Genomic DNA, 15,472 nt, shown 5'->3' with positions numbered 1-15,472 from the left:
GCTAGATTGTGGCTATCTGAAATTGGATGAATTCAACTGGTGCGAACTCGCTGGCTTAGGTCGGAAATTGCTCATAAAGCTCACTTGGTTCCGACCATACTCTATGACATGTAATCTTGAGCTACTACAGGAAATAAGGCAACCATGCATTACCTCACAAAATGTCTCCTAAATGCATTCACCTGAAATCTTTCATTTTACTCCCAGAGTCATACACAGGCGCATACCCCCCTTCCAGGGTTTTAATACAGATATTTGCTTCTACTAAAGTGAGCCATGGTTCAAGGCAGTTTCTGCTATTACAGATGTGCTCATCTTTGGCTAAATAATTAACTGCCTGAATTGTAAATTAAAGACCAGCCAGTTAGCTTAACTCTTAGCAAAAAAAACCAGACGTATAATCTTTGTTTCCCTCTGCATGTGTGTGGGGGGATTCCTACCTGGACAAGTTTCCAGAGTTTTCTTGGCAAAGTTTTTCAAAAGCTGTTTGCTACTTCCTGCTTCCTAGGGTTGAGAGAAAGTGACTGCCCCAACCTAATCCAGCTCAAGGATTTCTGGTTTCTAGACTTGATGCTTTAATCGCTACCATAAACTAGCTCTGAGTCTAGTTTACCCTTCTATAATTCCTTGTGGCCTCCATCTACCTACTAATCAGGTTTGACCCTGCTTAATTTTTGCAAGAACAGCCAAGAGTGCTTCATTCAGGTTATGTTTGTGGCCTAGTGCACTGTGCAAATCCAGTAAATCATGATTAAGGTAACAAGGGGTGCATTGCAAAGCTAGAGCCAGTCTCTTCATTTTAAAGTGAAGTTTAGCGTTTTTACTCCTATTGGTATTATTTTGTGCTTGTTTACCCCGAACTGCATCCACCACCATTGTTTGATCAGTACATTTTTATAGTCTGCTTTCCTTTCATTTCCAGTTGAGATTTTAAGACGGCTTCTGGCCTTTTAAAAAGTTCATTTTTTAATCGAGATAATAATTATCCTTCCTGAACATCTGTGCTACCAAATTGGCAATTACCAGCGGCAATTGAGCCCTGAGAAGATTGCCAAAAAAAAAAAGCCTCTCCCACGCAGATAGGCTGCGCGACCGTCTGGCCGAGGAAGGCGGAGTCAAACCGAGCGTAACTCTGCCGGACCGGGAATGGAGAAGCCGCTGCGCCCAGGGGTCGGAGTTGGAGTGGTGATCACCAGCCACAGGCACCCTGGTTGCATCCTAGTAGGCAAGCGGAGAAGTGTCGTCGGGAGCGGTTTCTTCCAGCTTCCCGGAGGACACTTAGAGTTTGGGTGAGCTGGAGGCTTTCCTCGTGACGCTGTCACGCGGCCCGTTCCTCTTGTGCACGTGGAGCTAGCAGAGGGGCTTGGGGGGGGGGGGCACTCGACTACTTTTAAGGTATTTGGACTCCAATTTCTGGAGTCCCACAGCCAACATTCCGGGAATGGAAGTCCACACATTTTAAAGTTGCAGTCTTTGAAAAGCACCGGGATAAATAGTTGGGTGTCTTCTGAATGAATGCTCGGTTTTAATTTTTAAAAGTTGTAGGCTTCATACAGCCGGGGAAAGGAAGGAAGGAAGGAAAGGGGAATTAGTAAGTAAGGAGTCAATCATCATCCGTAACAGAATAACAGTTGGAAGGGACTTTGGAGGTCGTCTAGTCCAATCCCTGTTCAAGATGGAAACAGTTTTAATTATATGGAATGTTATTGTTTTAAACTTTTATTGGTGGTAAAGCTTCTAGATTTTGGTTGTAAAACATCAAATGACAGTGGTAACAAATAGATATAGTAGAGCAACATTCGCTCTTTTTTGTAGCCCAAATCTGGAATTGCTGGTTAATAATTTTATTAAAATGGGGGGTTATTGCAGCACAGAATTGAGGGGAAGAGAAGGCTTTGATCCGAATAATAGGATGTCAGAGCTTTTCTTGACTTTCTAGTGGCAGTAATAGTAACAGAATAACAGTTGAAAGGGACTTTGGAGGTCTTCTAGTTCAACCTCCTGCTCAAACAGATCTTACCATTCTGGACAAATGGCTGTCCAATTCCTTCTTAACCTCCAGGGATGGAGCATCCAAAACTTCAGAAGGCAAGCAATAATTGATCAATTATTCTCATTGAAAATTTCTCCATAGTGTTCTAGATTGGATTTCTGATAAATTTCCATCCCTTACTTCTTGGTTGACCTTCTCCTCTCTGTGACAGCCCCTCAAATATTGGAAGACTACTATCAAGTCACCTCAGTCCTTCTCTGCATTAGGCTAGACATACCCAGCTCCTGCAATCATTCATTGGCTTTCACCCTACATCCCCTTATCATCTTTGTTGCTTTGTTGCTCTCTTTCATCTTTTTTGTATTGTGGTAATCAAAACTGGATGGAGTATTCCATGTGTGATTTTGCTAATGTAGTATAAAGTGGTATCATCACTTCATGTGAACTTGATACTATCCCTTGGTTGATGCAGCTTAGGACTGTATTGGTTTTATTGCAGCACCCTGCTGACTCATACTTGAGTGCAGGGGTGGGTTCCTACTGGCATTGGTACCGCTTCGCATGCACATCTGCTTTCAGTTCTGCTTTCTTCACTACTGTCACCTTACCATCTTCTAATGGACTGATTGATTCCTTGACTTTTTTCTTGTTTTTTTACATATTGAAATAAATTTTATTATTTTTGACATTTGTTGCAAGTCTTGTTTCTTACTTCTGCCTTAGCTTTCCTGATGTCATCTGCAGATTCACACTATAATGGGCATACAGAAGCACACCATTGTGCTACCATCCCTGTCCTACAGTTCCCATTTATTCGTCCCTGTTTCATTCATACTCATGTTTATTCTTACACCTATTATCTTGTAAACGATTGTCAAATTAAATAAATAAAAATAAATATGCTGGTATTTTGTTTTAGTGGTGTATCAGTCCTTCCACTTTTTATTGTTGTTTTTGTCTTTCAGTTTATCAGAGTTTTTTTTTAATGCAACCATGCTGGTTTTGTCTGGGGTTGAGATATGTTTTAATGCCTTTTCAGAAAGCCAGGAAAGTGGGAGCCTTCCTCACCTCTGGGGTGGGGGGAATACTCCACATGAATATTTCAACAGAAGAGGAGGTTCTCTTCCCTGACCTTACCAGTAGGAGTTTCTTTAACTGACAGAGTCTGCAACATACCTTCCCTTACCTGACCATGTGAGACGGGCTGATGTAATAGGAAAAAGTGTTTCCATAAGAAGCCTGGCCCCATGCCATGTAGGGCTTTATGGGTCACAATCAACACCTTGAATTGGACCTGGAAGCAAATTGGCACCCAATGCAGCTTCTGAAGCAGAGGTGTTACATGCACCCTTTGGACACCTAAAATTTGCCCATGCAACTGCATTTTGTACCACCTGTATCCTCCAGATACTTTTCAAGGATATCTCTATGTTGTGCATGTTGCAATAGTCCATATTTGAGTTAAACGGCATAAATGAGAATGCAGAGAACTTCTATATACAGGAAAGGACATAACTGCCACACAGATTGAAGCTGAGCAAAGAGATCCCTAGGCACCTGCTCTGACCACCTGACCCCCAGGTTATGTGGGCAAGGCAAAGTTGAAAAAGTCCAGAATATAAAGGGGTATACCACAGCCACTCCATATTATAAGGTTATAAAAGTACAATAAATAAGAAAAACTATCTGAAGCTACTGAAACACCAAATATTTTCCATTAGCTCAACATGCAAAAAAGCTTTACGCCAGTAAACAAATATTAAAATTATGCTACATCACAGAAAATGAATTAATGAAAATAAAGCGCTATCACTTCTTTATAAGCAAATCAATTTCTTTGGAAATAAGGGCAAACAAAAGCTGACAAAAATATTCAGGAATCTTGTTCAGAGTAGATGCCTGCTAGTTGTCATATAAACTGGATTCTTGTGATGTTTCAAACCGATAGAACCATTCTTGCTTTCTGACTAACTCATATTTCCTTCATTTTTCCTCTCTGTGCAGTGAAAGTTTGGTAGAATGTGCAGAGAGAGAAACTTTAGAAGAAACTGCTTTGCATCTAACAAATGTGCAGTTTGCTTCAGTTGTAAATGCTGCCAGTTTAAAGGACAATTACCATTATGTCACCATCCTAATGAAAGGAGGCGTTGATATGAATCGTGAATCTGAACCAAAGAATCTGGAACCTGATAAAAATGAAAGTAAGTTTTTAAAAAACTCTGTATCCATGTTGTCTGCATATATGTATAATGTAAGAATGGTTTTCTGCTTTTTTTGTTTGAACATTTGTGTCTGTATAAAAGTGCAAATCATATCCCTTTGTTGATTTTGTGTCTAGGCAAGCGTTGGGCTGCAAGCTTCTCTAATTTATCTTTTTAAATTAAATAAATTGAATTGAATTGAATTAATTTCTAGGGTACTGAAAATGAGTTCCAGCATTATCTTTTGAGTTGTCTACTCAATATTTGTCTCTAAACTTCCTGTAACAAAATATGTCAAGTTGTAAGACTGCAAAATAATTAAGCAGGTTGCAACTCTGATTTTATACTAAAATGTAATAATAAAACAGGAATGCTTGAACCTAGTTTTATGCAAAACAGTTTGCTTCCCTCTGCTTTTGAAGGTATCTTGGTAACAATGGTATGGGAAACAAAATGCTGGATTAAGATGACCCGTGACCTAATCCTTCAGCACTACTATATTATACAGGGTTGGGCTTGTGTTTATGTGTGTTATTGAAGGAAGAATTAACCATTCAAAGAGTTTGAGATCAGGGCATACATTACATCATTTTTGCTGGGACAGATTTGATGATTGTTAGAGATTGGCACTTACATTTGATGTCACCTGCATGCAATAGCTCTTCTCTAACTCTTGAGAGGTACCTACATTTTAGATGTATGAAAGTTTTTTTCTTTGTAATGTTTTTAATTTTTATGCTTTTAATTCTTTTTTTTAAAATTGAACATTATATGCACCACTTGCAGCTGTCACAGCCATATGTAGCATTGTAAAATGATGTGTTTTGTGTTTCTGGGTTAAAAAATCTATGTCTGTATCACAACAGTCTGGGAATTTTAGGCATTTACTATTTTCCAATGAATTTCTTTCTCTATATAAACTCTCATTTCCCAATCTGATGCTACATCATCCTAGCAATCATTGACAGATTAATGTACTTCTTATGCTGAAACACTTGTTCTTTTTCTTTTTGTAGATTGGAAATGGGTAAAATGGGATGAGTTTCCACCAGCGGATAAACTCTTCTGGCCTCTACGCTGCTTAAGAGAACAAAATTATAATCCTTTCAAAGAAGAATTAAATCACCTGATTGGGTACACTGGAAATCTATAAAAGTTATATTTTGACACACAACTTCACATATTTTTTCTTTACAACGTATTTTAATACAGTGATGTATCCTAGTATACAGGGCTTAATGCATGCTTGTGATACTTATGGTTTTGTTATTGGTCAAAGCAGCTGCAATAATGCATCCTATATTTTATGTTACTTTGCTCTGTAAAAAAAGATAAAAACGTTTATAGTTGCTCCCATAATTGATATGATCCAATTAATCACAAATGGTGATAAACTCTCCCCATTCTAATCCATTTGCTCTCTGACTTAGGAGAACCACCAATGGAAAGAAGAAAAATTACTACCAGTAGTGTGCAAGCTTTTTTTTATCAAGAAAACCTGTGAAACTTTTCCAATGGGAAAAAACTTTAACATGTTTTTATGCAACTATATAACCCACATTGTTTTTAGTTTTTCACTAGTTATTTTTGCATGATACGCTGAACCAAAATTTGTTCAGCCACATTAGTTCAATGTATTGTATAAACTTTGCCTCTATGGTTAACTGAGTAAACCAGGAACTATGAAAATCCATTTCAAGTCCTTTAATTTTTTAGAAAAATTCTTTTTAAACAAAAAGCCTTCAATTTGAAAGAAAAAAGAGAAGTTAGCATAGGCCAGATCCAAGAGGAAAGTGTTGGGTGACTGCTGTGCTGTTTTAAAATTGACAGTATTTTAGCAAGGAATCCCAGCAGATAAGATAAAACAGTGAAAAAAACCATCCTGACTATCTGGAACAGTCAAGAATATGTGCCCAAGTATAACAAGTGAAATCTTAATTCAAACAGGCAGGCTGAGTTCACAGAGTATATCAATGTAATTTTGGCTTAATATAGAGAACCAGCCAATTCTGATTTAATCAATAAATGAGATTTTAAGAAAAACATTTCCAAGATGTTTAAATCCATTCATATTACTTAGGTTTTCTTAAAATTTACCTCTTCCTCTAGTTCATTGGGAAGGCCAAGTCCCCACTGCTCCTACTGAAAAGCCAGCCCTTTCTTCATCATACTCTTTCTCTCCATGGCTGTCCTTAGCTTCTATCACTGATGTTTTCCTTTGCCCTCCCTGGCTTGATGATCTGACACCATTTCTTTCTCCCCTTAACCCCCCCCCCTTGCCTTCCCCTTCACCATCATCTTGAATTCATTGTCTCTATCCTCCAAATTTGAGAACCAAAGCTAGCTCCTGTACACACACTGTTTGCCAAACTTAGGGCATGTTTAATGGGCCTAGATTACTGTTAAAAATTCAGGTTGTCTGCACTTTAACAGGCACCATTGGGACCAGCAAATCCATGATTCAGAAAGCCATTACATGACCTTATGGCCTCACCTTCACATTCATTAAACAAGATATGGTGTAACCACAATACATTCAGTGTTTTTAAGTGAAAACTTACTATTTTATATGTAAAAGCTTTTATTCACTTCTTATACAACCTGATTGTTAATGAATCCTATTAGCAAAATTCATACAAAACTATTTTATACCTTCATCCTCTGTGTGTATTGGGCTACAATTCCCTTGACAAAAAGCCTAGGAAGTGGAAGTGCTGGTAAAGTATTACAAACTACTGCACATGCAAAGTAGCAGGCTGGGAAAGTCTCATTAAATAATATTTTCCGATTTTATGGAATCAGAAAGATTATTCGATCTAAAGATCTGTTAGCAGAATTTTACTCATAGAATACTTCTTTAATAGAGTTGAAGAATGGAATTTTCTCCCACATCTCTGCTGCTTGAAGGTCTATTTTGAAAGACTAGAAGACTTACTATAAAAACATTAAGAAATTGGTGACAATTGTTCCTTCAAATTCTTTGCTGTTCATAGAAGTGTTATTCTACTCACAAGAAACAGCTAACTTGCAATTTCATAGATATTTATTTAGTGCAAAAACATTTTTATGAATAAACACATACCAAAATAAATTATGTCAGAGCATAACGTATTTCCAGTGGCTACCATCACCCTATTTCAACAATTATCTGAAATTCTGGGACAAAGTCATATTCATCAAATACAAGAGAATGATTCTCATGAATTTTTAAGTTTCCTCCTTGGTACCTCATCCTCCATCTGGAATGCAAAATGTGTATTCGCTGGTATGATCAAGTGATTCAGATGCAGGCCCTAATCGGAGTCACTACTGCTACTTGAGGAATCTGTTGACATAACCTCTACATCATCCTCATTCTCCTTATTATGTCCAGGAGGTTCTAACATAAAGTCATTACTGTGATTAGGAGGAAGCATGTTCATTGATATGTCACTTGATTGCCAGGGATATTGTGGTGCAAGTACATCTGAAGAAAAAAGAAATATACAATTACTCCATGCTCTTTATTTTTTAATAATATATTAAAATGACATGGAAGAACTTTCTGACCAGAAATTTACAGTATAAAATTGCACATCAATTTTACAAACATCAAAGTAAACTAGCCATATATTTGTAATTCCCACTGATTTCAGAAGAACATTCTCTTTTTCCCATTAAACCCTCTGCTGCTAAGAATACCTTGACAGGTAGTGCTCAACTTATAACCATTCATTTTATGACCATTCAAAGTTATAACAACACTGAAAACTGATTTATGACAGGTTTTCACATGACCATTGCAGCATCCCCATGGTCATGTGATCAAAGAGCCAGCATGGTCATACTCCACTGAGCATCAAGGATGCAGCTGTAGAGGTCGTCAACAGTATTAAGTATCTGCGGGTGCAGATAACTAACAGTCTGAACTGGTCTTTCCACATATCATTCTGAGGTTTTGAAGTATTTTTGGCAGGACTACCAGATTCTGTAACAGCTTTGTTCGCTATGCCATCCATCTGATAAAACTCACAATATTTGTTTTTCTCGCTATGTACATGTATATATCCGAACTAGACTGTTGTTTCTCCATGTCATTTATAGGTATAATTTTGTATTTATTTTGTATTCTATTATGTAGTGTATATTGGAGATTTTGACTTTGAGAGCTGTATACAGCAAAATTTCATTTTTATGTCTGCTGATTAGTGTACCGTTCAAAGTGAGAATAAGGTTAGTCTAAGTCTAAAATTCAGACTCTTGGCAACTGACTCATATTTTTGATTATTACAGTGTCCCGGAGTTGTGTGATCACCTTATGCGACCTGATAAAGTCAATGGGAAAGCTAGATTCACTTAACAACTGCAGTGATTCACTTAATGGTGGCAAGAAAGGTGGTAACATGGAGCAAAACACACAACTCTCATTTAGCAATAGAAATTTTGGACTCAATTGGGCTTGTAAATTGAAGATTACCCATAATTAGTTAATCTAAAAAATGATATCAGATTCCTGATTTCAAACCACACTACACATGCTTAATAGATAAAAATAATTGAAACAATATTCCTGTTAAATTTTTTAACAGTTTTTCATTGGGACGCAACTGTTTACTGTATATTTTCTCCCTTTGCAAACTGAATGGATGCTTACTGTGGACAGCAAATGGATAATATTAAATAACTGGGCAAATACTGTCCTCCGTATAAATCAAATAACCTTCTCCAGGCACCAAAACTCAATTTCCAAGAGTAAAACAAATTTGCCCCATAATAAATGCAACTGATATGTATTCCCCATGTGCAAGGAAGTATAAACCATTGACCATAATTTTATTTTCTGCCAGGCAGCTTATAAAGCTTCCCAACAAGCATATCAACAGCCACAATGGGTTCTCCTGCAGCATATGTGTTATCCTCTACTACCTTGAGCCAAGATAGCATACCGAATGTCAAGGTGCAGGTAATGGTGAAATGATTTGCTGATGTTAAAGGATGTAGATACTTTGAGGGAATATTAGTGATTCTGCAAGAAGTCATTGGCATTTGCAAGCAATGTGCTGCCAACCTGAGTTTTAGAAGAACTTAAAGCTCTCACAATGAACAAGACAGCAAATAAAAGCAGGTATTTTTATGCTATCTCCCATTTATTTTAATTGGTCAATAAGCTAATTTGCTTTTCTCTCTCACTTCTATCAACCCGAGAAATTTCTGGTTTAGCATGTACCTCTTTTTTCTACTATTTTTCAAGACACCTATCCACCCTTTTATTTTTGTCTAATTTATTTCTTAGGCTATTACTACCAGAATCTTGTCTTCTTTAGAAATTCAACTCTTCTCACCATTAGTAAAATTGTATTTTTTCCATTTAAAAAAATCACAGGATTAAATTCTTCACTCAGAAGTCTTCTTTCCTCTAAAATTAGCAATTTATACAATTTCACCAGAAAATCATCTTACAGAAAAAGAAGGCAACCTTATTCCCTCCCTAGATTTCAACTTCAGTGGTAAGGTGATGCTGATATTCCCCCCCCCCCAAAAAAAACAGAGCCCTGGTGGTACAATGTTAGAACACAGTATTGCAGACAAATTCTGCCCACAGCCTGTAGTTTGGTCCTGATCAACCTGGAGGTTGACTCGATCTTCCATCCTTCCGAGGTTGGTAAAATGAGGACCCAGATAGTTGGTGGCAATATGCTGACATTGTAAACCATCCAGAGAATGCTGTAAAGAACTATGGGGCAGTATATAATGCTGCTAAGTGCTAAAATAGCTGAAGTCACTTGTTTTTCCATTACAGACCAGCTTTGATTTAAAAGTTAGAAATAATCTCCTGATAAAATTCTAAATCTTTTTAAAACAATTCTTTTACTCAAGCTTGTGCGAATACTGTACACACATTTCACTACAGTGATAAGTAAATGCTTTTAATATTTTCATTATTAATCTCTGAATATATTTCAATCTTTATTTTAAATAAATTCTTAGTTTATTTCAAGGGACTTTTCTTTATTTTCCTAATTTCATTAACTTCTGAGATTTACAACATTTGTCATGCCTGAGGTTACACGCTGCATATCCATATGTATATATGCATTTTATATACATAAAGTGTGCATATGAACACACTTGACAACAGACTCATTTCTCTTAAATTTCTATTACCTGGCAATCTGCCGGCTGCAAGTGCATCTCCTGGTAAGTGTCCATTAACTCCATTTGCTGAAGGATTGTTCATCTGACCCAAAAGACCACTCCTCATCTCCAAATCAGTTGGATATGGTCTTCGAGGATCCCCTTAAAAATAATAATTTTGTTTGCAATTCTGAATAAGCAAATATAAGTGAAATATATAATAGTGGTTTTCTTTAATGATCAGTTTTACTATTGCTTTCATTTACCTATTACTTTGTTTTAACCTTCTGTAAACCTCCTGAAATCATTCATGAATGGCCAGCTTTTAAAATAGCATGAATGAACAAATAATTTATTTTCCCTGTCATACTCTTCATAAAAAAAATCTTAGATAAGTTAACAGTTGCTCACTTGGTAGCACAAAGCATGCATGCATTCAGTAGTCAAAAATTCAGAGTCAAAGGAAAAAGATTCAGCACTCAAAGGTAACTCCTTAAAGCAGCTGCACATTTTCTAAGGCTGCCTCTAAAGCTATAGCTTAATTCTAGAAGACAGTTTCAAGGAATTGCATGTTACATTCATACACATGTGCTCCAAAGCTTATTTCACTTTAATAATACAAAGCACTGCATAAATCTCCCGTGTTAGAAAATATGTATTTTGTATTACCTGTCAACAAATTTATCAAGTAGTAGTATATATAAACATATTTGTTTATATATGTGAATACCTATTGTCAGTAAAAATAAAATGATATATAGACATATTTATTATTTACCTGGCACCCAAGTTAGAGGAGCACAAACAGCATTGCTGGCACTAATTCTATGAGCATATTTAATTATTTCTTCAGACGAAATAGCACCTGTAAGAAATGTAGATACAATGAATGCATGCAGCTATCCATTCTGTAACATAAAATTCACTATTAATCCTTTCAAGTAAAAAAATGTTGAAGCACTAAGATTATAAAATGATCGTTTCCTTTTGTTTTCCCGAGCCCTTTCTTTCTTTTTGGGCAGCTCTATGTGCATTTCAACCTCTCTTCTATAATGGAAATTTATCTTGTAAGGTGCTACATTTTGGTATGGTATGATGGTTCTCATGAGAAACACTTTAAAATACCCAAATGAAAATGATTCCTGTGTCTTCAAATTAAATTCTTGTGCAAAAATGATGCAATAAAAGCCAAACATTCAGAACATTCCTCCCTGCTGATTCATGAATATACTACAGACAACAGACATTCCAGTAGTTTTACTTTCTGTTCTGCTCTATAATTCTACATAAATTACAATTCCCTGTTGCTCTAATGTAAACAATGCTGGGAGTTGAAATTTCCGAATCTCCAGAAAGCCATTGTTTCCCCTTCTCATAATTTTATCTAGCATCCTGTGAAGCACCAAAAACTGTCCTTACAAAGCTAGAGAAATTAAACCAGGAATATGTGTGTTGTTCAATTGCTCTGTTTAGTTTCACCTCAATCCTCTTCTAAATAATTGATCCAGCAGGAAGCTATTGATGAACTCAAAGATCTCATAGAAGATTGCAAGATTTTATTTAATTTGTTTTGGTCACAGCTTTATCAAGGTGCAAATGACCGAAAATGCCTTTAGGTGAACAAGAATAAATGATACACTGAATTGTCTTGTTTTTGAAATGTACCATGAATTTTAAAAAAATATATAGGGTAATTATTGATGAAAATAAATTATGATTGAAACAAATGTTTATAAATTTCATGTGACATGCAATGTTCAACTTATGGTTGCAGTAACAGACTTAAAAAGAAATAATTAAAAACACTTACCTTTTCTTGCCTTTTCTATTGATTTCAGTTTTTCTTTTGCTTGATAAACAGCTGTAGCCTATATGTAAAATACTATGTATTGTTATAGCAATAGCAATAGCACTTAGACTGATATACTGCTTCATAGTGTTTTTACAGCCCTCTCTAAGTGGTTTACAGAGTCAGCCTATTGCTACCAACAATCTGGGTTCTCATTTTACCGACCTCGGAAGGATGGAAGGCTAAGTCAAAACTTGAGATTTGAACTGCCAAACTGCAATCAGCTGCAATGGGCTATTAATTAAATGAGAACTGGCTGGCTTCATATAAAATGCTAAAGAAAAAACTAAATTGATTGATTTTCTACAGCATGCTAGCCAAAATATGGTTTTGGTCTAAAGAATTGTACACTTCAACCTCTTCCTTTATTACAGTTCCACATACTGTATAAATTTAGACAATTTGATAATCAGGGGTTTCAGGCTTGAGGAGCTATCTTTTTTTAGTAACATGCTGTAGGATTCATCTAAAATATTCACATGGTTACCAGCTAGCACATCCAAATTTCAAGAAAAAAACCTGCAGACTAGCACAGAGAAAGAAAACAGATTTCAAGAAAGCATAGACAACTTTGGCTTGCAGTAACATAGCAACCAAAGGAAAGTATTAAAGATATTAAAAATAAACTAGCCTATTACTAGAACATTTAATACTAATAAACTATACCAACTTTCTGTATGCATGATTTAATAGGCACAAACATCAAAAGATATCGAGCACTTCACTCACCAGAATATGCTCTGCTTCTTTCAGTTGTTTTTGAAGCTGCTGAATATCATTGTCTCTTTTCTCTACAACTTTTTCCAATACCTGCATTTCATGGTGGATTTTCCCTTGATCAAGAGCTAGTTTCATCAATTCTTGGAACTCTTTATCCCGATGAATTAACAATTCCAGGATCTGTGCAATAAATAATTATATAACAGGAAAATGTAACTCTTGTCAATTTCAGGATTTCCAATAAAATCAAATATTGTAGTAGCTATCTAGATTTTCTAATAGCTGTAGTTATAGATCTCAGAGCCTGGATGAAAAAAAGCATAAATTTATTTATGTAATAGCATAAATAAAAGTAGAAAACAGACATACTACTTTACTTTTCAGGCTGGTCAACCTGTAGTTAATTAACACAATATTTTTTCTATAGTTTTATAAGATTTTTAAACTCTTTACCTGGCTCTCTTCCCCAGGTTGTGCTAGCTTCTGATTTCTTGAAATTGCCAAAACTTCAATCAGTTCTCTAAAGCAAAACAGTATAAGTTGTGGGCAAAAAGGAGAGTTTTAGTGTATTATCCATTCCTCCAAAGCAAATAAATTAAGTCTTCCTTTCATATTAAATGCCATTCCCCTGTTGTTTCAGCTAATCAGGGTAAATCCAGTTAGATTTGATATTTGACAGAATTAATTGTTATAAAAATGATAAATAAATGCAGTTAGTAAACAAATTAAAAGAATTTAGGTGGTCTTATAGTAAAAATATAACAATGGATAGGGATTTTAGTTTATTTATATATATATAGTGAAATTGAGCTAGAAGGGGCATGGTGTTTAAAGTGGACATCCTGTCTGTGATGGCACCAGTTGGGCCATTGTGGGTAATTTTTTTTCTAATCATCAATTGCTAGTGACTATGGATCGTCAGGTGAAGTCGCATTTGCAATGTAAAGGAATTTTTTAAAATTCTGCTCAGAGGTGCATCAAAATAAATCTACATTCAATTCAGAAAAGTAAGTTTTGCACCCCACAGACCTGAGCATGTAAAATGTTTGAAGAACAATTTTCACACAAAAGCCAGATTCAAAAAAAGAACAAGAGTTATATCCTGTCTCACATATCTTGAGCACACTTGCTTCTCAAGTTTGTTCCTGCAAGTCTGCCAGCCCTCCACAACCGTTTTGCAGGGAAATAGAAAAGCCCACTTTATGGTTAACCACTAGCCAGTTTGGGCTATTGGCAAATGCACCAGGTTAGAAAGGAAGTGAGTTGAAGTCATGCCTTAGCCATGAAAGTCAACTGGGAGACTTTAGGCGAGTCATTCTCCCTTGTCAGCCCAATCCACCTCATAGGGTTGTCGGGGAAAAAAATAGGAGGAGGAAGGTGTGTTCGTCGCCTTGAGTTATTTGTAAAAGTAATAAAGGCGAGATATAAATAAATAGTTTCTTCTTAATGAACCTAGAAATCAATAATTTGAAATTGGGTACTTATTAGCCGTCCAATAACGTTGTATTCACGTCAAGACGCCCCAAGTCCCGCTTTTTAAACCATCCCTTTGGCCGAGGATAGGAGCCCTGAACACAAGAAGAGGAATTCCCGTTTAGGCTCTTCCACAGCCAGCGCCAAGTTCCGCGGCGGAGCCGAAGAGATCCACGACGCGACGTCCAGCAGCGCCTACCTGGCCAGCAACTCCAGATCGTCCAAGGCAGCCAGCAGCTTCTCCCTGGTGCTGCTCTGCTCCCCGCTCGCTCCGGCCGCCATCCCGCAACCTCTGCTGGCCGGAAGGGGAAGCCGCGGCAAAGATCGGAGGAAAGTACTGCAGCCGGGCAGCAGCCAGCAGGCTGAGAGCGGCCCCTGGTGACCTCGGCGTCAAGGCCTGCGCAGGGAAAAGGGAGAAGGAAATTCACGCGGCTTTAACCCCCCCCGTTCTGTTCCGGAGCCTCGCATTATATTCAATAAGACCGCTTTCTTCCCTTCCCAGGGCTCCTGCTGGGAAACACAACCCCGTTTTAAAGAGGGTGGCCGGCCCATGGAGCCTGCATTTAACCTCTTGCACCTCTTCATAAGTTTCGGCGAAGGGTTTAGTTGGAGGGCATAAATAAAATTAAAACTCTTTGGATAAAAGGCAGGGAAGATGAAGTTTTCTTTGCAGCTATTGTTACGTTGGGAAAGGTGAAACGAAAAACGACATCAGCGGGAAATGATTATAGGATTCGGTTATAAAATCGGTTATAGAGCCGATGGCTGTCACCGCGACTCCAAAGGCCAGGGTAAGGATAGATCGTTATGGAGAAAACCTGTCTGCGGTCACTAGGAATTAGAAATAACTCGACACTACGTAATCAAATCCCTAAAATACTTCGAAGGAGGGGCGGGGCAATCGGGGCATCAAAGCACCAACTTGAGCGCTTTCAGGGTAACGCGGCCCCGAAATAAAGCCCAAAGGGTTCAAAACGTCTTACGCGGCGCCAAGCAGGACCACTGTGTCTCCGCCAGTGGCTTCCGCTTCCTCCCTAGAGCAGGAAGAAGAATAAACGCACCAAGAGGACTCGGCTGCCTTCGGATCGGTTCCTGTATTTCTGCGCAGGCGCCGGGCGGGCG

At 37.4% G+C, this 15,472-nt stretch overlaps 2 protein-coding genes across 2 annotated transcripts; one reads left to right on the top strand and one right to left on the bottom strand.

Annotated features, from left to right (window-relative positions):
* The first annotated feature begins 1,123 nt into the window (after nucleotides 1–1,123).
* Nucleotides 1,124–5,887, top strand: LOC148045601 (nucleotide triphosphate diphosphatase NUDT15-like). The gene is made up of 3 exons (XM_087716686.1): nucleotides 1,124–1,289; nucleotides 3,998–4,194; nucleotides 5,211–5,887. The coding sequence occupies exons 1-3, from the start codon at nucleotides 1,147–1,149 to the stop codon at nucleotides 5,345–5,347; spliced, it is 477 nt and encodes a 158-aa protein (XP_087572812.1). The 5' UTR covers nucleotides 1,124–1,146; the 3' UTR covers nucleotides 5,348–5,887.
* A 1,332-nt stretch (nucleotides 5,888–7,219) lies between these two features.
* Nucleotides 7,220–15,454, bottom strand: LOC148045600 (mediator of RNA polymerase II transcription subunit 4). Its single transcript, XM_087716685.1, has 8 exons — nucleotides 15,334–15,454; nucleotides 14,550–14,747; nucleotides 13,331–13,397; nucleotides 12,887–13,057; nucleotides 12,119–12,176; nucleotides 11,087–11,173; nucleotides 10,339–10,470; nucleotides 7,220–7,660 (listed from the first exon to the last, which is right to left on the bottom strand). Exons 2-8 carry the CDS (start codon nucleotides 14,630–14,632, stop codon nucleotides 7,488–7,490), a joined length of 771 nt encoding a protein of 256 aa, XP_087572811.1. The 5' UTR covers nucleotides 14,633–14,747; nucleotides 15,334–15,454; the 3' UTR covers nucleotides 7,220–7,487.
* Nucleotides 15,455–15,472: the final 18 nt, after the last annotated feature.

This window comes from Thamnophis sirtalis, unplaced genomic scaffold (genome assembly GCF_051295495.1).
Source record: "Thamnophis sirtalis isolate CommonGarterSnake01/CBP01778 unplaced genomic scaffold, rThaSir2_p1.2 scaffold_5, whole genome shotgun sequence".
Taxonomy (NCBI): domain Eukaryota; kingdom Metazoa; phylum Chordata; class Lepidosauria; order Squamata; family Natricidae; genus Thamnophis; species Thamnophis sirtalis.
The sequence above is the reverse complement of the archived record's forward strand: the minus strand, read 5'-3'. Positions and strand labels throughout refer to the sequence as shown.

What these genes read in the sequence shown, in the direction of transcription:
- LOC148045601 (XM_087716686.1), top strand. Translation starts at nt 1,147, where the DNA reads ATGGAGAAGCCGCTGCGCCCAGGGGTCGGAGTTGGAGTGGTGATCACC. An exon ending in GGAGGACACTTAGAGTTTGG is followed by an intron (nt 1,290 to 3,997) that starts GTGAGCTGGAGG and finishes CTCTCTGTGCAG; the next exon opens with TGAAAGTTTGGTAGAATGTG. An exon ending in GGAACCTGATAAAAATGAAA is followed by an intron (nt 4,195 to 5,210) that starts GTAAGTTTTTAA and finishes TTCTTTTTGTAG; the next exon opens with ATTGGAAATGGGTAAAATGG.
- LOC148045600 (XM_087716685.1), bottom strand. Translation starts at nt 14,632, where the DNA reads ATGGCGGCCGGAGCGAGCGGGGAGCAGAGCAGCACCAGGGAGAAGCTG. An exon ending in AATAGAAAAGGCAAGAAAAG is followed by an intron (nt 11,174 to 12,118) that starts GTAAGTGTTTTT and finishes CATTTCTTACAG; the next exon opens with GTGCTATTTCGTCTGAAGAA. An exon ending in TGCAGCCGGCAGATTGCCAG is followed by an intron (nt 7,661 to 10,338) that starts GTAATAGAAATT and finishes TTTTTTCTTCAG; the next exon opens with ATGTACTTGCACCACAATAT.